Here is a 24,581-nt window from a genome sequence, read left to right on the forward strand (position 1 = left end):
AGATTGGTGATTTTTTTTTAAATAAAATAGAGAGAAGAGTGTTTTTTGTTTGAAAAAAAAAATAAAGTGTATGTAGTATTTTATAGTAAAAAAACAAAAAAACAAAAAACAGTAGTATTTTGACTTGTTTCCTCCCAACCAATCACATTGCATGGTTATAGAGGGCCGCGGTGCGGCCAAAACCGCAAGAGACCGCAGTGAAAGGGCGGTGTTCACAGCTGAGGTGACATAAATCGCGGCCTCAAACCGCGGCCACACCCTGTAGGCTTAGAGTCTATTTGTTCTTCGAAGTCTATAGTTATCCCTTTACAAAGTTAATTGAATGTGGTAGATGTTAGTAACAAAAGTAATAATAAATCAAGAGACACAAAAGTACTCCAAAAGGCACGTTAGTTATTACCAAAGTATTTGAGATTAAAATCAAAAGCCAGAAACATAGAAGTATAGAACTACAGAAGTTTAAAAGGCCCAAGAATCGATTACATTGGGCCAATTAAATGTTTAAAATGGATGTATTCGAAATCAGATGGATAGATAAGTTAACCGGGGGAAAACCCGACCCGGTTATCGATTCAAACTTATAAACCAAAACATAATTTTCTGAAACCATGCGATCCTTCAACCTGCACTCGCTATTCAATCATCGTCTTCTTCCTCCGAGAAATCAGCGGCTCTACCGGAAGATTTTAACGCCGGTTCTTCACCTTGCTCTTCTTCATCTTCATCATCATCATCTTCGTCTTCAATTGTTTGTGGTGCTACACCTCTATGGTCCTCTTCATCATCGTCTATTTCCTCCTCTTTTTCTAATTCCTCAGGCAAAATAACGTCTTCCGGCTCCGCATCATCTTCATCATAGGGTGATTCGATGTTATGTGGTGCAGGAGCTTTTTCTGATTCTTCAATGGTGGGAGATCCGAGTGTTGTTTCTTCCGAAAGTTTGGTGAACTCTTCTACCTGTGCAGCATCAACCTAGGTATTTCCATTACATAAAAATCAAATTGCGATATCATTAATTGATTTCACGTATTAGAATGATGTTCTTTTGACATTTGATCTACGTATCATAATAAAGGAGCATGCAATCAGGAATTGTTATACAATTTTTCACAAAAATCACCTGTGAATTATCGCATGAACAAATATTTGACTTAGAACGACGAACAACTATTGTATATAGTATTTTCCGGATCTAATTATGCTAACATAACGTTAAAATTCAATCATTTTTATCATGAGAGGAGGAAATTAACGAGATGTATATTATTTTAAACATATTTAATTGGTTATAATGTAAACAACTAACAGATACAAGAAGGAAGACATGTCTGCAACACTTAAGAGGGAGAAAAACCTGAGCAGCGGCCATGAAGCTACTGAGATGATGAATTAGTGAAGCACAAGTAGAGGGACTGAACAAGACTAGTACAGTTTGCAATGATAGTATTTGGTAGAGAATGATGGCATATTAATAAGCAAAAAGGCATGGTATGGTATGGTATGGTGTGGGTGTAGGGTGGGTGGGTAGGAAGAAGCAAAGGAATAATTGGAAGGGGGAAACATGGGTAAACTGATAAAGATGCTCGATTGCAATTGTCTCAATTAGTATCTCTTAGACTGTGTTTGTTACATGGAACAAGATTGAATTCGATTGGACAGGACTCAACAAGCTTTCAGGAGTTATTTTCAATTACAAGAACGATAAGGGCATTCATGTCATTTGCACAAGCATCATATCAATTGAGAATCAAATGCACACCAAACAACAGTACACAACAATGGGGTTTAACTGTATTTTTTATTAACGGCTGGTTAGTGGTTAGCAGTGCAGCTAGTATCACCCAAGCTATAACCTTTTTTTTTTGCATGATAAACGCAAGTTCTCACTAAAATTTTATTTTCTGACATTGAGCATGTTTGCAACTATAAAAAAAAAAATAGAAAACGAACGAGGACATGAACACATTTTTTTATATATTTTTCCGTTAATTAAACGAGTTTGATGATAGCAATAGCTTCACCTCCAAAACAAAATGGCAGTATTCTTTTGGAGATATAGTGGTTATGCTTTAGAGAACAAGATCTGCATTATGAAGACAAAGAATCAATTCCCTTCCACTTGTCAGTGTGTTATTGGCTTAGTTTTGCCTGAAGGTAGATGGTGTAATATGGGAGATGGGCCGTTTGGAGTATTATTGGAGGTTTAAGTTAAGATGCTTTGATGCTTGAAACCATTTGCGAAAGTTAAGATGCAAAAGGGTGTATGCGCTTGTTTTCAACTTTTAGGAGGGCATTTCATTTGCCTTCTTTATGGTATTCCATTAACTTCAACTTGTGGCCTTCTAGCAAGGGCAATATAGACATTTGTTCATGCTCCTTGAGCAAGTACTAGAGTGACATTAATTAGTCTAGAGATGAATGTTATATGGACTGAGAAATTGATGTATGTGTATTTATGTTTTTGCGATTAACCCTAGTTAATTTTCCTAGGCAATATATGTACTATATCATAGGCAATCCTGTGTACTATGGTGGTTTACCAAGAACAATCATCAATACGTCTACATGTTTGGTCCATATGGTTTCAATTTCTTATATGGTTGGTCATTAACCTAGGCAAAATGTCTATTTTACTTTTTTTGTTTTATTTTTATTTTTTATTTATGTTATTTATATTAATATTAAGTTATAAAACCCCTTCATACACACCCTCACCCCACCTCCACCCACCCATTCCCTTCTTTTGTTTCACTCCACCACCACCATACAACCCTAATTCCATTAGATTCATGTAATTTTTAAACCATCATACAAGAACTATTACATTTTTTGATATTATAAAGTTGTATCACAAGCTTAAAAAATACTATAAGATCAAAAGGGTGTGAATCGGAAATGCACATAGCTCTTACACCACTATCATGAAGATTAAGACTCGTACAATCCCCCGAATCCATCATAAGATTTGCATAATCAAAATCTAATGGAGCAATAAAGTATAAAACTTGCTTGAAATAAATAATAATGAATTTTGAACTACAATAAAAAAAAAAAAAATTGAACCCGAAATCCCACATCTGACATCAAATCGGAACCTAAGGTGGAGCATTATGGATCAGTCTGGTGGTGCATCGAACTTGGGCTCCACTGATCTAGATTTTGTCATCGGTAGGTTGAGAGGCTAGGTTTTGTCATGAGTGGTTGATGGGGAAGGGTATGGTAGTGGTGTGGTGATTATGTAAGGTTGAAGGGAAGCATCAAATGTTTGGTGGTGGCATGAGCACATGTAGAATAATTGTGGTGTCTCCCTTTTAGACTTATTTCAGGCATCGATGGGATTTAATTGGGCTTTTGTTGCTACGATTTGTGATTGGCTTCACTGGGTAAATCTTTAGGGTCTTGATGTGGTTCAATGGAAATTTGTGGATGAGGTCGTCTTAACCGCGTTCAATTTGGGTGACATGAAGATACAGTATTAAGTTGTTTTTTGGACCGGAAACTATTTTGACAAGTTGACTTCACTACACCTCGCCTCACGCATCTCTTTTATTTTCTTTAAAATTGCTGGAAAATGGGTTAAGAGCCAACAACCAATGGGTTGAAACCGGAGAACTGACACAGAAACCGAAAAAACCCACCAATAGGTTTCAATATCTGAAAAATGAACTTTTCGATTTAGGTTCGGTTTTACCCCAAAAGTGACTCATGCTCAACCCTATGTTCTAAGAGTAATTAGATAAAATTGAACTAGATTGGTTGGTTCAAAATGTTTCTTATCACCTCTTAGATGTAATTGTTTTTAGACAAAATTGCAAAAATGGTCCCTATGGTATGTATTTTTTGGGGGTTTTAGTCCAAACACCAACTTTTTTGGCTTCGTGGTCATTTTGAGCTAGTTTCATTGCGTTTTTAGTCCCTATGAATAATAAAATGATTGTAATACCCTTGGGTTATTTATTTTTAATTTTTCTTTCATTTCTTTTTAAATCTAATACTAATATATTTATTTTAATAATTAATAAATTAAGAAGAGGCCCACCCCCTCTCTCTCTCTCTCTTTCTTTCTCTCTCTCTCTCTCTCTCATGTACGAAGCACCCTCCCAGTTCATCTTCTCCCACCTATTCTTCTTTACTGGTTTACCCTTAACTTTTTTTTCTCTCCATCGCATTGGTCGTGTTCTTCCTATAATTAAATTAGTGGATCTTCTTCTCCATCCTCACCAAAGCATACTCCGATTCCAATTTAGGGTCCTCAATTTAATGGAGCTTCTTAGTAAGGATCTGTTTTCGATGAAGAAAGAAACGAACAGAAAGAAAAATCATGAATCTCCGGTGAGGCTGAGAGATCACGAGAAAAGGAAGGCGTCGACCTCCGACGACCCTCGTGGGTTCAATCTCCGTCTGATCGGGAGGGAGAAGTACGAATGAAATCAATAAATGAGGTGGTCCGGTGGGGTTTAACATATTGCGAAGAGGGAATATGTAGCACCTGGTTCCTGGTACGTAAATCTTATTTGAGTATTTCTCTTCTTTTAGCCTTGGACTCGGCGAGTCACAGGTTCGACTCGCCGAGTAGATGCGGGACCCGGGACACGTTTAAGTTGTCGACTCGGCGAGTCCATATCCTGGACTCGGCGAGTCACAGCTGTTGGATGAAACCCTAAGTTTCAGGAGTTTGCACCCTATTTAAACAACATATCCGCCCCAACCTCGCCCCCATTCACCCTCAGAGCCCTGTATCTCTCTCTAGCCTTGCTTCCTTGTGAAGTTTGAAGTGTTTTTGTGGTGTTCTTGAAGTTTTTGAGGAAAAAGAAGAGGGAATCAAGAAGAGGAGAAGGAGGCCAAGCATCTCTATGTCATTCCAACGTTTCCCCTAAGGTATAGCTCGTTTCCCCTTTGTTTTTAAGCTTATTGTCCCTTATAGCTCCATTAAAGTCCTTTTTGAGCCATTTCCAAGATTGTGCATGCTTGAGGGTTTGTAATAAGTTGATTGGCCTCAAGATCTAGGCAAGATTGAGCTCCAGGAGCTCAGATCTGTTAGCTTTATGGTCCCATGTTGCTTGTCCACCCTAGATCTACCCTTTTGAGGCATTTTGAGCCCTAAAATCCATATTGGTGAATATCTACACGTAAAGTTGGAAACTTTACGTGTGATTTGTGTCCTAGAAGTCCAGATCTGTGAATGACATGGACTGGAATCGAGCAAATCTATGTATTTAGTGGGTGCATGGCAACGACTCGGCGAGTCGTTCATGTGACTCGGTGAGTCTGTTCGCGAGTCTCCGAGTTTGTCCCCTTTTCGTAGTGTCGAGTGAGCAGTGAGTCACGCGGTGTGACTCAGTGATTCGGAAGCTGAACTCATCTATGGAGGTACTCGGCGAGTCAATGCCCTGACTCGACGAGTTCAAGGCAATCTCCTTAGATCAAGAACAGACTCGGCGAGTTGTTCATACAACTCGGCGAGTCGCAGCATAAGTGTTCTTCGGATGAAGATGGACTCGGCGAGTTGTTCATACAACTCGGCGAGTCTTAGCATAAGTGTTCGTCAGATGAAGATGAACTCGACGAGTTGTTCATACAACTCGACGAGTAGGATGAAGGACTTGAATATCAGTTTAGAAGGTGAACTCGTCGAGTCGTCGCCTAACTCGACGAGTAGGAACGGGATTCAGGGCAATCGTTTGGGTAGGGACTCGGCAAGTTGGAAAGCCAACTCGGCAAGTCGGGTCAACTGAAAGTTGACTCTGACTTTGTTTGATGACATGATCAGGGGTAAAATGGTCATTTTACCCAAAGGACAGTTAGCAGTGTTTGATTGAGTATGTTGTGGGAATTGCAGCCGGAGGATTTCCGGAGTAGCAGCAGCAGCAGTAGACAGTCAGTTCCCGATCAGATCAGCAACTACTTCGAGGTGAGTTACCTTCCAGTAGCGGTGGGTCTACGGCCACAATGCCGGCCCACCAGTAGGAGTTATATGTAGATGTTTGTCTCTGTGATATTCATCTAGGAATTACTACTACCTGTGTTATGTTATGTGCTAGTATGATATGATGTTATGTGCTAGTGACAGTAGGGGGAGATAGTCCCCGAGGTATCTGGTCGGTAGGACCGAAGGGGAGGCCAGCACCCAGATATGCTAGGCAGTATCCGGTCGAGAGGACCGAAGGGGAGGCCAACACCCAGATATGCTAGGCAGTATCCGGTTGAGAGGACCGAAGGGGAGGCCAACACCCAGATATGCTAGGTAGTATCCGGTCAAGAGGACCGAAGGGGAGGCCAACACCCAGACATGCTAGGCAATGTCCGGTCGAAAGGGCTGAAGGGGTAGGTCGGGCACCCAGATATGCCTGACAATATATGTATGCTATGAGATTATATGGTATGTGGTACGGTGGGGGAACTCACTAAGCTTTGTGCTTACAGTTTTCAGTTTTGGTTTCAGGTACCTCCTCAGCTAGGGGAAAGGAGCCGGCGCGGTAGCAGCATGTCACACACATACTCTCTGGTTTCCGCATTTACGAGATTCTCTGGGGTTTATACTCTGATATTTTGATTGGTTGTATGATTTGGCTTTTAGACATGGTTTACGTTGTGTCATGGTTTGATCAAACAATGTTTTAATTATTAATGTTTCCTAAAGTAATGTTTTAAAACGAAATTTTTGGACGTGAAAATTTGGTCGTTACAAGTTGGTATTAGAGCCCTGGTTTGAGGGATTCGGACACACCTTCGGGGGTGTCTGAACTCAAATCGAGGGATTAAAATATTTTCTAAAAGAAAATGTTTTCAAAAAAAAATTAAGAAAAGAGTTTCGAGAAAGAACGAAGTGTGTGATGTGCGCGACCGGCCGAGCTCAAGTAAGTATTCCCCAAAGTACCCATACAAGTTTATGTTATGTTTATCAGCTTTTGTAGAACAACATGCTAGAATAGGACTAAGGATCTAGGAGTGATGCCTTATGTGTCTGCTTTATGTGTTTCAGTTGTATGAGAATTGCATGCTAGTTATTGAGTAGACAGCAAGTAGGATAGCCTAACTAGGTTATACCTGATAGTATGAGCTTAGCACTTTATGCTAGTGCAGTTCCTGAAAGTAGATAGAGTTGATTGAGATTGTTACCCTTGTCTGAATGTTGCTTGCTTCGTGCTACGTGGGACTCTGAATAATGGGAGTTAGCCGTTAGGCGAATGCGTCACGTCACATGTGATCAGGGTTGAATAATCTTAAAGTGTCGGATTTGATCCTACTGCGCAACTCTTGTTTGAGTCCAACCATTGTAGGGACGAGTCGGGTACTCGAAGGATTATCTGAGCCTTGTCACATGTGATGGTATTCGGGTAATGGCTAATTGGCATTACAAGGAGGCCTGCAGCAGCTGAGGACTGGATAGAGTAGAATCAGAGATTTCCCTAGGGCAAGCCTAGGATGAGTATAGTAGTGATCAGCAGTAGTGAAAGGGATCTGGTGGAGTCGAGGCATTCCTTGAAGAAGGTACAGATAGATGTGGAAGGTAGTATGGGCCCGTACTACTGAAAGCAGAGGATCCGTACCCGAACCAAGGAAGGCCAAGATAAGACTAGGGAACTTGTAAGTAGCAGTGATCCCTCAGGAAGTATCAATATCTCTAATGTTTGTTGTGATGTATTGCAGAATGGTGGTACTTCGATCGAGGCCAGTAGATGGCGGTTTAGGAGAGGGGTCAGGTTCGGGATCAGGTTCTGAGCCGGTTGATGTGGGACTACGCGAGTTCATCGCGTCAGAGATCACCAGAGGCATCCTTGAGTCGACCCCCATTCTCTTTGGGTCGATCAAGGAAGGGATCATGGAGTTGATGGAGGATCGCCTTCGGGCATTCCGGAATGATATGGAATCTAGCCAGTCGGGATCTCGCACACTATCCTTCAAGAACTTCAGGGGCAGTGGTGCGCCGGATTTCCATGGGGTGAAGGACCCCATTGCTGCCAGGCGATGGATTGTAAACATCGAGTCTGCACAGTTGACTAGCTTCTGCCCCGAGGGGTCGAAGGTGAGGTATGCAGCAGGGTGTTTACGGGACCGAGCCCGGGATTGGTGGGAGTCGGTGGGTGACTCGTTGGGAGCCTTAGCTATCGAGGCTATGACCTGGTCGGACTTTGTGACCAGGTTCAGGGCAGAGTTTGCGCCGGCTGTCGAGCTTCAGCAGTTGGCCAGAGAGTTTCTAGACATGAGACAGACGACGGAGACTGTGGCGGAGATCACCGCCAAGTTCCGGGAGAAGGCTTTGTTGGTGCCCCAGTATGCTGGTGACGAGGATATGAGGAGGACTCGTTATCATGATATGCTACGAGCTGACATCCGGGAGCATGTTAGCTTTTCGGCTTGCCCTACCCTGGACTCCATGATTACCAGGGCGAGGGAAAGGGAGATAGATTTGGAGCACATCCGGAAACGGAAGGCAGAAGAGGGTCAGTCAGGAGGGGCTTCGGGAAGAAGCCCAAGGGATCAGATGCGGGGCCGAAAGGCCAACAGGGACGGGGACGCTGCAGGAAATGCGGCAAGGCGCACGAGGGAGCGTGTAGGATGGGATCATCAGGCTGCTATAAGTGCGGCAAGTCTGGGCACATCAGCAGGGATTGCACTGCTCCGGCAGCAGATATTCAGACATCAAAGTTGCTATGTTTCCACTGCAACCAGAGGGGCCACAAGAAGGCCAATTGCCCCCAGTTGACAGTTTCAGTGCCGGTGAAGGCGCCAGCTCCAGCGACCCTACGGATCACGGATGGCCAACATGGCAAGGCAGAGGCTCCAGTGGTGAGGTGCCGAGCGTTTCAGCTGACTACCGAGGAGGCACGTGTTGCACCCGATGTGGTGACGGGATCGTTCCATGTGAACGGCCTTCCAGTTCAGGTGTTGTTCGACTCGGGTGCGTCCCGATCATTTGTTTCCCTTGCGCTTAGCAAGAAGTTTCATGAGTCATCGGGCGAGTTAGATTGCCCTTTGGAGGTGGAGATTGATGATGATCGATCGGTGCGAGCATCGATGGTATTTCGAGATTGTGTGCTGCGTTTGTTTGAGGAGCGCTACTTGGTAGATTTGGTTCCCATTCCGTTGTGTGGGAACAAGGTGATTATAGGCATGGATTGGCTGAGCCCTAATGGGGCGGTGATAGATTGCGCGCAGCAGCTAGTGCGGGTCAGGACCCCAGGCGGGGGAGAGTTAGTAATTCATGGCAAGAGGCCACAGTATGGACCCGCAATATGTTCAGCAGTGAGGGCGAGGCGCTACCTTCAGCAGGGATGCACAGGATATGTCGCGTATGTGATGGATACCCGGGAGGCGGGTAAGGCGACAGTGAGCGAGGTTCCGGTGCTTCGAGACTTTGCAGATGTTTTCCCGGAGGAGCTTCCTGGGATACCTCCGGAGCGACAGGTGGAGTTCAGGATTGACCTTGTTCCTGGTGCGGCTCCGGTAGCCAAGGCGCCGTATCGGTTGGCTCCTCCTGAGATGCAGGAGTTGTCTACGCAGCTGCAGGAGCTGCTAGACAAGGGATTTATTCGTCCGAGCAATTCGCCCTGGGGAGCCCCGATTCTGTTTGTGAAGAAGAAGGACGGGTCGCATCGGATGTGTATAGATTACCGGGAGCTGAACAAGGTAACGGTGAAGAACCGTTACCCGCTCCCGAGGATTGATGACCTCTTTGACCAGCTTCAGGGAGCATCTTGGTTCTCCAAGATTGATTTGCGTTCGGGTTATCATCAGATGAGGGTCAGGGAGGAGGATATGCAGAAGACCGCGTTTCGGACGCGCTATGGCCATTATGAGTTTGTGGTGATGTCGTTTGGGCTCACCAATGCTCCTGCCGCGTTCATGGACCTCATGAACCGCGTATGCAGACCGATGCTGGATCGGTCTGTGATAGTCTTTATCGATGACATCTTGGTTTATTCAGAGACCCGGGAGGAACATGAGGAGCATCTGAGAGAGGTGTTGGAGACCCTGAGGAGGGAGAGCTTGTATGCCAAGTTCTCCAAGTGTGAGTTTTGGTTGCGCAAGGTGCAATTCCTCGGACACCTTGTCAACCAGGATGGGATTCTGGTCGATCCGGCCAAGGTCGAGGCCGTGATGAGATGGGAGGTTCCAAAGTCTCCATCTGAGATTCGGAGTTTCCTGGGATTAGCAGGCTACTATCGGAGATTTATTCAGGATTTCTCCAAGATAGCCGTACCCCTGACGCGGCTGACGAAGAAAGTCGTGGTCTTTCGGTGGGGACCCGAGCAGCAGGCTGCGTTTGAGACGCTGAGACAGAGACTGTGCAAGGCGCCGATCTTAGCCCTGCCAGAGGGTGTAGAGGATTTTGTGGTATTCTGCGATGCGTCCATTTCTGGGTTGGGCGCGGTACTGATGTAGAGGGGGCATGTCATTGCCTACGCTTTGAGGCAGCTCAAGCCTCACGAGGCGAACTACCCGACGCATGATTTGGAGTTGGGGGCGGTGGTTTTTGCCCTCAAGATTTGGTGGCATTACCTCTACGGGGTTTGATGTACCATCTACACGGACCACAAGAGTTTGAGGTACCTCATGGATCAGCCGAATCTGAATATGAGGCAGCGTCGGTGGTTGGACGTGGTAAAGGATTATGATTGCGAGATCCTCTACCATCCGGGGAAGGCCAATGTGGTGGCTGATGCGCTTAGCCGCAAGGCGGCGCCGATCAGGGACATTTGCATGAGGATGACTGTGGTGACTCCCCTGTTGAAGCGAATTCGGGAGGCTCAACAGGAGGCTATCAAGGAGGAGCATCGGAAGAGCGAGCGTGTGGTGGGTCAGGTTTCCTCCTTTGATTATGATAGCCGAGGACTATTGACACTACACCATAGGGTGTGGGTGTCGTATCACGGAGGCGTGCGCCAGATTTTGATGGAGGAGGCGCACAAGTCCCGATTCTCTATTCATCCCGGGGCGACGAAGATGTATAGGGATCTTCGTCTAGATTATTGGTGGCCCTGCATGAAGCGGGATGTGGCATGGTACGTTGAGCGCTGCTTGACCTGCAGGAAGGTCAAGGTCGAACATCAGAGGCCGCATGGCAAGATGCAGTCGTTGGATATTCCACTGTGGAAATGGGAAGATATCACGATGGATTTTATCACGAAGCTTCTCAGGACCGCGCGTGGAGTGGATTCGATTTGGGTCATCGTGGATCGATTGACCAAGAGTGCTCACTTTATCCCGATTCAGGAGACCATATCGGCCGAGAAATTGACCGACATCTATATCAGGGAGGTCGTGGCGCGGCACGGGGTGCCAGTATCGATTATCTCAGATAGGGATGTGCGTTTTACTTCCAGATTTTGGAAGAGATTTCATGACGAGTTGGGCACTCGTTTGCATTTTAGCACCGCCTTTCACCCGAAGACGGATGGTCAGAGCGAGCGGACCATCCAGACTCTGGAGGATATGTTGCGGGCGTGCGTGCTAGACTTCGGTGGTAGCTGGGATACCTATCTTCCCCTGACCGAGTTCTCCTACAACAACAACTATCATGCGAGTATCGACCGCCCTCCCTTCGAGATGTTGTACGGACGGAGGTGCAGGACCCCGATATACTGGGGTGAAGTTGGCCAAAGAGTCATGGGGAGCACCGAGGTGGTGCTCAAGACGACCGAGAGGATCCAGCAGGTTCGGAGCAGGCTTCAGACTGCTCAGAGTCGACAGAAAAGTTACGCCGACAAGCGTCGATCTGACTTGGAGTTCCAAGTCGGGGATATGGTTCTCCTGAAGGTGTCGCCTTGGAAAGGCGTCATTCGATTCAGGAAGTGGGGCAAGTTGGGCCCGCGATTCATCGGACCGTTCAGGGTCGTAGCCCGGGTGGGAAAGGTGGCGTATAGGTTGGATCTGCCAGCCGAGCTCAGCCAGATCCACAACACTTTCCATGTTTCCCAGCTGCGAAAGTGCCTAGTGGACGATTCCGCGGTTGTGCCGTTAGAGGACATTCAGGTTGATGATAGCCTGAATTACATTGAGCGCCCAGTCGCAATCCTCGAAAGGAAGTCGAAGGATTTGAGGAACAAGAGGGTGGAGCTAGTGAAGGTGCAATGGCAGCACCGCAAGGGTTCGGAATGGACTTGGGAGCCGGTGGACGAGATGATGGAGCATTATCCCGAGCTGTTTCAGGATCGAGCAGCAGACTTCGAGGACGAAGTCTAAAATAAGTTGGGGAGATTTGTAGCACCTGGTTCCTGGTACGTAAATCTTATTTGAGTATTTCTCTTCTTTTAGCCTTGGACTCGACGAGTCACATGTCCGACTCGCCGAGTAGATGCGGGACCCAGGACACGTTTAAGTTGTCGACTCGGCGAGTCCATATCGTGGACTCGGCGAGTCACAGCTGTTGGATGAAACCCTAAGTTTCAGGGGTTTGCACCTTATTTAAACAACATATCCGCCCCAACCTCGCCCCCATTCACCCTCAGAGCCCTGTATCTCTCTCTAGTCTTGCTTCCTTGTGAAGTTTGGAGTGTTTTTGTGGTGTTCTTGAAGTTTTTGAGGAAAAAGAAGAGGGAATCAAGAAGAGGAGAAGGAGGCCAAACATCTCTATGTCATTCCAACGTTTCCCCTAAGGTATAGCTCGTTTCCCCTCTGTTTTTAAGCTTATTGTCCCTTATAGCTCCATTAAAGTCCTTTTTGAGCCATTTCCAAGATTGTGCATGCTTGAGGGTTTGTAATAAGTTGACTGGCCTCAAGATCTAGGCAAAATTGAGCTCCATGAGCTCAGATCTGTTAGCTTTATGGTCCCATGTTGCTTGTCCACCCTAGATCTACCCTTTTGAGGCATTTTGAGCCCTAAAATCCATATTGGTGAATATCTACACGTAAAGTTGGAAACTTTACGTGTGATTCGTGTCCTAGAAGTCCAGATCTGTGAATGGCATGGACTGGAATCGAGCAAATTTGTGTATTTAGTGGGTGCATGGAAACGACTCGGCGAGTCATTCATGTGACTCGGCGAGTCTGTTCGTGAGTCTCCGAGTTTGTCCCCTTTTCGTAGTGTCGAGTGAGCAGTGAGTCACGGGGTGTGACTCAGTGAGTCGGAAGCTGAACTCATCAATGGAGATACTCGGCGAGTCAATGCCCTGACTCGGCGAGTTCAAGGCAATCTCCTTAGATCAAGAACAGACTCGGTGAGTTGTTCATACAACTCGGCGAGTCGCAGCATAAGTGTTCTTCGGATGACGATGGACTCGGCGAGTTGTTCATACAACTCGGCGAGTCTTAGCATAAGTGTTCGTCGGATGAAGATGAACTCGACGAGTTGTTCATACAACTCAGCGAGTAGGATGAAGGACTTGAATATCAGTTTAGAAGGTGAACTCGTCGAGTCGTCGCCTAACTCGACGAGTTGGAACGAGATTCAGGGCAATCGTTTGGGTAGGGACCCGGCGAGTTGGAAAGCCAACTCGGCGAGTCGGGTCAACTGAAAGTTGACTCTGACTTTGTTTGATGACATGATCAGGGGTAAAATGGTCATTTTACCCAACGGACAGTTAGCAGTGTTTGATTGAGTATGTTGTGGGAATTGCAGCCGGAGAATTTCCGGAGCAGCAGCAGCAGCAGTAGACAGTCAGTTCCCGATCAGATCAGCAACTACTTCGAGGTGAGTTACCTTCTAGTAGCGGTGGGTCTACGGCCACAATGCCGGCCCACCAGTAGGAGTTATATGTAGATGTTTGTCTTTGTGATATTCATCTAGGAATTACTACTACCTGTGTTATGTTATGTGCTAGTATGATATGATGCTATGTGCTAGTGACAGTAAGGGGAGATAGTCCCCGAGGTATCCGGTCGGTAGGACCGAAGGGGAGGCCAGCACCCAGATATGCTAGGCAGTATCCGGTTGAGAGGACCGAAGGGGAGGCCAACACCCAAATATGCTAGGCAGTATCCGGTCGAGAGGATTGAAGGGGAGGCCAGCACCCAGATATGCTAGGCAGTATTCGGTCAAGAGGACCGAAGGGGAGGCCAGCACCCAGATATGCTAGGCAATGTCCGGTCGAGAGGGCCGAAAGGGTAGGTCGGGCACCCAGATATGCCTGACAATATATGTATGTTATGAGATTATATGGTATGTGGTACGGTGGGGGAAGTCACTAAGCTTTGTGCTTACAATTTTCAGTTTTGGTTTCAGGTACCTCCTCAGCTAGGGGAAAGGAGCCGGCGCGGTAGCAGCAAGTCACACACACACTCTCTGGTTTCCGCATTTACGAGATTCTCTGGGGTTTATACTCTGATATTTTGATTGGTTGTATGATTTGGCTTTTAGACATGGTTTACGTTGTGTCATGGTTTGATCAAACAATGTTTTAATTATTAATGTTTCCTAAAGTAATGTTTTAAAACGAAATTTTTGGACGTGAAAATTTGGTCGTTACAGAATAGTTGATCCCCGACGAGCCTTCATCTTTGCCCTAGTCATCGTCTTCATCTGATTGGAATGGAAATCGAACGGAGTGGTCAAAAGTTGTAACGTCCCAAAAATACAGGCCAAAAATTTCATTTTTAAATACATCATTATAAAACGAACAGTGTAATAAAACATTTGTAATATCATGTCATGTCAAAACCAAAGTAGAAATAATCAAACATGTTATCATAAAACAATATCAGATTGTAATCCCAAAGATCTCATGTGCGGAAAACCATAGTGTGATGCGCTGCGATCAAGCCGGCTCCTTTCCTTTAAACACGAAGTACCTGAAACCAAAACTGAAAACCGTAAGCACGAAGCTTAGTGAGTTCCCCCATCATACCACATACCATACGATCATATAACATACATATACTGTCAGGAATATCTGGTTGCCCGACCTACCCCTTCGGTCCTCTCGACGGGATACTGCCTAGCATACCTGGGTGCTAGCCTCCCCTTCGGTCCTCTCGACCGGATACTGCCTAGCGTACCTGGGTGCTAGCATCCCCTTCGGTCCTCTCGACCGGATACTGTCTAGCATACCTGGGTGCTGGGCTCCCCTTCGGTCCTCTCGACCGGTAACCGGGGACTATTCCACCCCTAACACTACCACATAAAAGCATAGCATAAGCACATAAGTCATATACTGCCTAGCATATCTGGGTGCTGGCCTACCCCTTCGGCCCTGTCGACCAGTAAGTGGGGACTGTTTCACCCCTACTACTACCACATAATATCATATCACATATATCATAATCTGTGTAGCATAGTTGGGTACTAATCTACCCCTTCGGTCCTATCGACCGGTAACCGAGGACTATTTCACCCCTACTACCACTATCACATAACATCATATCATGCTAGCACATAAACATAATAGGTAGTAGCAAACATAGACAATTATCACAAAGACAATCATCTAACAACAACTCCTACTGGTGGGCCGGCATTGTGGCCGTAGACCCACTGCTACTGGAAGGTAACTCACCTCACACTGCTGAAGTCCCGTAGACACAATCCCACACTGCTGAAGTCCCGCAGGCTGAACCCGAGCTATTGGTTGACAGATTCCCGAACTGTCAACACCAAAATAACACCCAATTAATAATTGGGTCCCAACACATAACCATAATACATACTTGGATAATTACTACATTACCCTAGGATTGGCTTATTTAAGCCCAACAAGGCCCAAACCATAAGCCCAAATCCAACTAGGAAACAAAGCCCAACATATGGCCCAATTTTCTAAATTGGGCCCAAACCCTTACAAGGTCTTACCATAAGGCCCAACCATTTAGTCCAGTCCAACATTCAACATTCTAATGGCCCAATATCACATAATCATAAAGGCCCAAACTATGGCCCAATTTTCCAAATTGGGCCCAACTCCTCATATGGGCCTTACCACAAAGCCAATTAATTATACTAGTCCATTTGCTTGATCTTGGATGGCCCATTTTAATCCAAGTGAAACTAGGGTTTCACATAAAATGATGATTAGGGTTAAGTTTCCTACTTAACCCATTAAGGACTTAATCCATTAAGTCCAATATCGCTTAGATTAATCTTTACCAATGATTATTATTTAATATCTCAAGTTATTAAATAATTCCCTGTGTGTCCCGATTATCCCAAATTAGGGTTTCATGGCATTAGGGTTTTCCAAATCCTAAATAAGGTTTCCAACCCAATACTAGTCCATTAATTAATTGTTGGGCTCTTAGATCAATTAGGGCTTTATTGGACCTATTAAGCCCACTAAAATATCATTAAGCCCATTAGGGTTTTCCTTAGGCCAATTAGGGTTTATTACACACATTAGTCACATGTTTGGGCTTTTAGGTCCATTAAGCATTATTGGGCCCATTAGGGTTTCTTGGTCCCTTGCCCAATCATCCAAACGAGTCCAAACACCATCAAAGCACACCGCCACCCGACACGGCGGCCGGTGGCGGCAGGAGGTGGTGGAATTTCCTTTCATTATTCCATTTTACAATTTACAAAGAAAATACTAAAAATAAACACACACACACACACATACACCTACTACACTAAAATAACACACACACACACAGCCACCCCATGGTGGCCGGTGGTGGTAGAAGGTGGCAACCACCACCTCACAGTGATGGCAGTTTCTTCCCTGCGATTTCCAGCTAAACAGAACACCCACTTCGAAAGTAGAACACACACACCACCCACTTGGCAACACGAACACAGTAACAGCAGCGACAGAAGATGACGGCGATAAGAGGGTCGACTGCTAGGCGGAAGGGACGGAGGAAACGCATCTGAGAGTGGCATCACACATCCACAACATCGACTTCAGCGCCCTTGGCCTCTTCAGCAGCACCAACGACCACGATGATTGGTGGTTTACAGCCTCAACAATAAAAACACACACCCGATGGCAAAACGTCGAACACACTCATCCTTCTCGGCGGCATACGACGGTCTCAGAGATAGGCATAGGCTCATAGCGAAAGGAGGTTGGAGTAGCTCTGTCGACCTTCGTGAAGCTTCAAAAGACGACGGTAGAAGGCAGAAGAAGAAGAAGGAGACACGGAGGAACGACGGTAGCGGCACATTATGGTGGCATCGCTGCGTTCTACGACCGGAAGTAGTCCTGTGGTTGCTGGCGGCCTTTCTCTGATCGGGAAATAGGGTGATGACGACGCCGATGAGGGGGCATAAGGGAGGGACGGGGTTTGCGGCTGGAAGAAGTATCGCTAGGGTTAGGGTTCTCTTATGGGTTATATACCCGACACCATAACATATTGCCATAATGGCAGAATTGGTCCCTCCCCATAAATTCTCTTTAAATTAAATCCCATATTTCCCCTTTCAACCCCCGCTAACTAAATACTTTACAAACTAGATATGAGATTTACAAAATAGCCCCTATCTCCTAAAATCTTTACAAAGCTAATCCATAATTAACAAAACCTCCCCTTGCTTGACAAATTCTTTCCAATTAAGGTCCAAAATTTACCCTTCAGTCCTCCACTTCTAAATTTATGCCAATTAGCCCCTCGAGACCATCCAATGATATATAATTATTTATTTTAGGGCTACTATTCACTCATTATTTTATTTATTAATTTAATAAATACACGGGGCTTTACAAAAGTGGTGGTCCAGCGACTGAAATCGATGAAGAAGAAGAGGGGTTGTTGGATTTTCCAATAGCCCTTCTCATGTCTATTCGTTTCTGGCTAACACGAAAGGGGAAGGGAGGACTTCGACCCTCACCTGTTTGAGAAAGAACTTGACAAAATCAGAAGTCGAGTAGGGGCATAGGACCTCGTCTTCATCATATTGAAGGAGAAGAAAATGAGAGCAAGGACATGGGTGTTTGGGGGTTGAGCTTCGACGGGAATGGATCTGTTGGAGGTTGGGATGGAGGCAACAACCTCTTCTCTCTCATCTTCGTGTTTTCCAGCGATCGGAGGACCACCCACCTCCGGTGGGTGAATCTTGGCAGTCTAATGAAGAAGAAATTGGGACAACAATAGAGAGAGAGAGAGTGTGTGTGTGTGTGTGTGTGAGAGAGAGAGAGAGTTGTGGACCCAATATAATTATTTATTTTCTTTTTCATTTATAGTAAATAGAAAAATATAAAATATATATATATATATATATATATATATATTAGAAGGGTATTTGATGTCAAACTTTATTCTCTTCATAGCTTCAAGGCTTGTATTTGATGTCAAACTTTAACAAAATGTCGTCTTAAGTCATATATGTATATAAAAATAAATGATAATAGAAAATACGTATAAAATTATTGATTATATATAAAATTGTCTCCTTAACTCATGCCTTACAAACGATGTGGCTCCCCACGACTCGTAAAAGTTTGAGGTTTGACATTGCCGCCAAGTCACACCTAATGTTATTTAGAACCTTAGTATGGACACCGCCATGGAAATGATGGAATCTTGAGTTGATGCCTCCAATAACCGTAACAATGCACCCTCTTGCGACGATGATACTTCTTTCGAAATGAATCATTCACCCCAACTTCTAACTTAATAAATTAACGATGGATACGAAGATGATGACCCATTGTATTGTCGACGTTAGAAAATATCATGGGATCTCAATGTTGAGGGTCTAATCATGATATCTGTTGGATTCCCTACCGATTCATTAATCGAGGAATGGATTAACGCCGACGTTCTCAAGCAATTGTCAGATTTAGAATTCTTTACATAACACAAAATAGAGATAAGGGGGAAGTAAGATGTTATAGGGGAAATGTAACACTCGGATTCAGGTATTGTTCCTTTTAGTCCTTGGAATAATAATTTTATTGCGAAAAAGGTCCCTTCGTACGCTGGGCATACATCTTTGTATGCTTAGCGTATATGGGCATGCAGAGTCGAGACTATGAGCCATGCACGCTGGGCGTACAAAGCGTATGCGAGGCATACGTAGCCAAATGCTAAAACCCTAATTTTAGGGCATAAGCCCTAATAAGCACATGTATGACCTTTGGAACCTCACTCTTATCAGCCCCCACTGCCTTTGAACGTCCCTAAAACCCTAGTTGTCATTGAGAGTGATCTTTGAGCTTGAATGTGACTTTAATGGCCTTTTTGGTGTGTTTGCAAGAAGAAGAAGTTGGTGAGCAAGCCTTTGACGTGATTGAGCTTCAAGATCTTGAATCTACATCATCTTAGGAAGGTTTTGAAGGTAAAAAGGTCATACCTTGTTGATTCTTTTGATAGTTAGAGTTAGGGTTTGTTTATTAGCTCATTTTTGGTCCATGGATTCTCTTTTGTGAGTTTGGGCAACTACAGAAGCTACAAATGCTAGATCTTAGTCCCTTTTGCATGTTAAAAGCATAAAAATGTTATCTTGGTGGTTGATATGAAGTCATGCATGAATCTAGGTCCTTTAAGTGAGCTTTGATGAACAAAAATGGATGTTGGGCTCCCATAAGACATGCAAAGGCATAAAGTTGCCAACTTTATGCCCGAGGACCCTCTTAATGAACGAGATCTGGAAGTTAGATTAAGTGACTACATGGATTAAGCACCTAATGGTTGAAGGTGTTAAGCAGCGCAGTACGCTGAGCGTACCAAGGTGTACATAGTGTGTACTGCATAGCAGTCAAGTATGCTGAGCGTACTAGGACCACACATACGCTCCTGGTGAGCTTTTGGAATTGTGTGGAACTTTTGGGTCATAAGGCCTTATTTGGTTTTGGGCCTTGATCTGTTTAGAGTGGGTGGGCCTTTGAATTTGCTAATGGGCCTTAAGTGATGTAGTTGGTCCTTTTGGGGCCTTAGAGCCCATTTTGCATGTGGTCCGGGAATGGTTAGGCACATTAAGGGAAAAAGCATTTGAGCCCTTATTTTAGGAGTTTGGACTTAAGGCTTAGGCCCATGATTTGGGATTGTGACCTAATTTTGATTAAGGCTAATTGTTTGTGTAGTGTAGGATCTTCCTATTTAGCAGTCGAGCATCTTGTCGCTTCCGATAGACTAAGGTGAGTTTTCTCACTATATCAATGGGTCAAAGGCACCAACAGGGCCGGTCCATTGGTCAACGATGCCCTGGGCGAGCCTAATAATAATGCCCATTAGTTTGCATCGCCCACAGGGCCGGTCCATTGGTCAATGATGCCCTGGGCGAGCCTAATAATAATGCCCATTAGTTTGCATCGCCCATGACACAATTTAAATACAAAAAATAATTCTAAAACATAAGTGTTGTAACATTTTTCTAATTAATCAAAACCTATATCACACACATGTAAAAGGTTGAAAAAACCTTATAAACAATATGTACATTCTTTGAAGCAAATACATCAATTATTTTATGATTGTCAAGAATAACTAAAAGCAAAATTCAACACTCAAAGATTGTTGAATTAACTGTAATATAAACATCCACCCACAGATACAAATGATAAACAACATCCTTGGATCTTTGTCTACATAGAATCTGCCATCCAAAATTGCTATAACCTTTTAATTGAACTAGATTCATTACCTGAATTTAAAATCAAATCCATGTGCATAAGCAGTTAATAGATATTATATAAAGAGGCAGTAAATTGACTAATTGACTATATATAGTCCTCTTATTCTATGGTATACTCTTTGATTTCATTGATAATCAAATATTTGCTTCTATAAGCAACATTCTCCTTCCTAAAGAGTTCAATATCTTGCTGCTTTAATAAAGCACATTATTCATTCTCTTTTGTTTCTTCAATAGAGATTCAAGGTACAATTGTCCTACCTTGTTCGCTTTAACCATTTCTTTACACTTCAATAAGCTTATAAATTTATAGGAACTATGATTATCTATATTTCTTTAATAGAAATATTAACATTACAATGATGTAAATTAAAAAAAAATACCAAAATTTTTAAAGACTTCAAAGAAGTTCAAACCAAACTATTTCAATTTATACAAAACAAACGTTAAAAGCAAAATTGCAATTCCTTCAATATGAAAACTACATAAAACCTAATAGCAAAAATAATAAATATTGATACATTTCAGAAAACCTACAAAGTCAGTGCACATATGTTTTAGATGTGATATATAGAAAGCTTACTCTGCCATGTAGATGTAGAATGTTCTTTATTTATAAAATTTCGAGATTCTCTCAGCATAAAAAACCAAACCGCACTTCAAATGGTTAAAAGTTAAAACAATCGCAAAACATTTGAGATACGAATCGAAAAACTTACATGTTGGCTGTTTGAACTCTAAAAAGGGAATAAATCACTTAGTTGTTGGGCGTTTGAACTACAAAAAGGAAGAATTCAATCAATAAACATCCAATCAAAACGCATCTAATCAGAAGTTGGGGATTCAAAAGTTTAAAACGCAGACCACTAGAATGAGGCATTGACATTTTCATAAATCTAGTCAGAAAAATGACAAGGTAATCAAAATAAAAAATTAGACAACTAATGAAAATTTCAGAACTTCAAACAAGAGACGTGATGTAATAAATGAATTAGAATCTGAAATTAGAAAACTTAATAAAGTTTCGGTCTTCAGGTAAACATGAAAGACAACTGAAACCATGTTACGCTAGTCTGTTGCAATAGATTCAGGATTTCAAGCCTTCAAGAACCGTCTCCTCGTTTTCTGAAATGGTATGAAGGTGTGCCATCTCCTCGTTTTCTAGACTAAGTTGTAATGATTTTCTTTTGCCGCCAGTCGATTCGGTGATGCCCTGGATTCAGCTTGTACTTCAACCATGGGTTAATATCCAGATACAAAAGGGCCTAAATTCAATTGCTAACACATAACAATTTACTTGTAATTGTTGCCCCTTTCAACTTGATGCCTTGGGCTGGTGCCCAGCTCGCCCAGCCCTTGGGCCGGCCCTGGGCACCAAGGGCGGTCTATTATTATTTTTATAGGATACGAATTACTTATATGATATGTGTATGAAAGACCAGGGTTTCGCCAATGGCACATGTATGAAAGACCAGGATCTGGCCCCTGGCAGTTGCATAAAAGACCAGGATTTTGCCGCTGGCAACTGTATGGAAGACCGGGATTTGGCCCTCGGCAAGAATTATACATAAGACTATAGTTTTGCCCATAGTATTAATTTTAATGTTGGTATGTGTTACTTTGTGAAAAAAACTTACTAAGCGTTTGCTTACAAATTGTGTTTATGGTTTCAGGTACTTCCAGTACTAAGGGGAAGTGCCCGACGTGATGGCACAACATCCTCTCCCGTTATTTCTGCATTTTGATATTGTACTCTGATGATGCGAAATTTCATACATTATGATGGTTTTGGAATAATTTGTATACTTGTAGTATGTAACATCCCAAAATTTAAGGCTAAAAATTTCATTTTAATTAAGTTATTACATAAAACCATCAATATAAAAACATTCGTAATAATACCTCATGTCAAAACCAAAGTGTCAATAATCAAAACATAGTATCATAAAACCATATCAGAGTGTAATCCCAAAGATCTCGTGTGTGGAAAACTATAGTGTGATGTGCTGCGATCGAGCCGACTCCTTCCTTTGAAAATGAAGTACCTGAAACCAAAACTAAAAACTGTAAGCACGAAGCTTAGTGAGTTCCCCCATCATACCACATACCATACAAATCACACATTGTCGGACATATCTGGGTGCCCGGCCTACCCGGTCAGGCATATTTGGGTACCCGACCTACCCTACTGAGCATACCGGGGTGCTCAACCTATGTCACTGTTAGGCATATCTGAGTGCCCAACCTACCTTTCGGTGTATCTCAACTGGTTACGGGGACTATTTCATCCCTACCACTACCACATAATAACATAACATAAAAATAAACATACAGTCTAGCATTGTTGGGTACTAGGTTACCCATTTGGCCCAATCGACCGGTAACCGGGGACTATTCCCCCTACTACCACTATCACATAACGTCATATCATGCTATCACATAAAACATATCAGATAGTAGCAAACCTAGATAATTATCACAAAGACAATCATCTATCAAACAACTCCTACCGATGGACCGACATTGTGGCCTTAGACCCATTTCTACTGGAAGGTAACTCACCTCACACTGCTGAAGTCCTGCAGACCCAACCCCAACTGCTGGATGACAGGTTCCCGAACTGTCAACATCAAAATAACACCCAATTAATAATTGGGTTCCAATACATAACCATAAGTCCATGCTTGGGGTAAAAGATTGCTCTACCCCAATCTTAGCTTGATCCAAGCCCAAGGCCCAATCCAAAGGTCCAACAGTCAACTATGAGTCAAAGCCCAACATATGGCCCAACTTTCCAAATTGGGCCCAAACCTTTACATGGTCTCACTCTAAGGCACAACCATTTATTTTTGACATTCTAATGGCCCAATATCATATAATCATTAAGGCCCAAACTATGGCCCACCTGTGGCCTAATTTTCCAAATTGGGCCCAAACCCTCATATGGGCCATACCCTAAGTCTGTCAACATATTCTAGTCCATAAGATTATTCTTGGATGGCCCATTAATAATCCAATTACCAAAGCCCAATAGAAAGGCCCAACTCAAGGCCCAAGTGAAATTAGGGTTTTCACACAAAATGATGATTAGGGTCAAGTTTTCCTACTTAGCCCATTAAGGACTTAATCCAGTAAGTCCAATATTGACTTAGGTTGATTGCAATGATTATTAATTAATATATTGAGTTTAGTGAATAATTCAAGTGCGGGTCCCGATCAAATTCCCAAAAGTAGGGTTTCATATAAAATGACAACTAGGGTTAAGTGTTTCTCACTTAACCCATTAAGGACATAATCCATTAAGTCCATCACTGTTCTAAATAAATCATATGGTGAGATTGGGCTTTATACACAATTTGTAACGACCCAAAATTTCACGTCCAAAAATTTTGTTTATAAAACATTACATAGAAAGCGTTAACAATTAAAACATTGTTTAGTTGAGCCACTTCTCATCGGAAACCGAATTAAAACCACAACATTCGATAAATCAAAATATCAGAGTATCAATCCCAGAATAAACTCGTAACTGCGGAAACAAGAGTGTGTGTGTGTGACATGCTGCTACCGTGCCGACTCCTTTCCCCTAGCTGAGGAGGTACCTGAAACCAAAACTGAAAACCGTAAGCACGAAGCTTAGTGATTTCCCCCATCGTACCACATACCATACAAACACATAACATAACATACTGTCAGGCTATTCTGGGGTGCCTGACTACCCGGTACGGCCATTCTGGGGTGCCGACTACCCGTGCGGCCATTCTGGGGTGCCGTCCTACCCATGTCAAGCCATTCTGGGGTGCTGACTACCCGTGTCAAGCCATTCTGGGGTGCTGACTACCCATCGGTCCTAACAGCCGATCCTCGGGGACTATTACCCTCCTACTACCTCTATCGCATACAACATAACAAGCCAGCATGTAAACATATCATCACGTACTGTCAGACATTTCTGGGGTGTCTGAACTACCCTTCGGTCCTATCAACCGATCTTTACTTCTATCTCATATAACATATCATGCTAGCATATAACATATCAAGTAGTAGCAAACCTAGTTGATATCACAAAGACAATCATCTAACATACGACTCCTACTGGTGGGCCGGCATTGTGGCCGCAGACCCACCGCTACTG

The 24,581-nt window shown here is 43.6% G+C and overlaps 1 protein-coding gene across 1 annotated transcript; it reads right to left on the reverse strand.

Annotated features, from left to right (window-relative positions):
• Positions 1–393: 393 nt before the first annotated feature.
• On the reverse strand, positions 394–1,510 carry LOC111900116 (uncharacterized). Its single transcript, XM_023895990.3, has 2 exons — positions 1,355–1,510; positions 394–972 (listed from the first exon to the last, which is right to left on the reverse strand). Exons 1-2 carry the CDS (start codon positions 1,367–1,369, stop codon positions 637–639), a joined length of 351 nt encoding a protein of 116 aa, XP_023751758.1. The 5' UTR covers positions 1,370–1,510; the 3' UTR covers positions 394–636.
• Positions 1,511–24,581: the final 23,071 nt, after the last annotated feature.

Source organism: Lactuca sativa, chromosome 8 (assembly GCF_002870075.4).
Source record: "Lactuca sativa cultivar Salinas chromosome 8, Lsat_Salinas_v11, whole genome shotgun sequence".
Classification (NCBI taxonomy): Eukaryota; Viridiplantae; Streptophyta; class Magnoliopsida; order Asterales; family Asteraceae; genus Lactuca; species Lactuca sativa.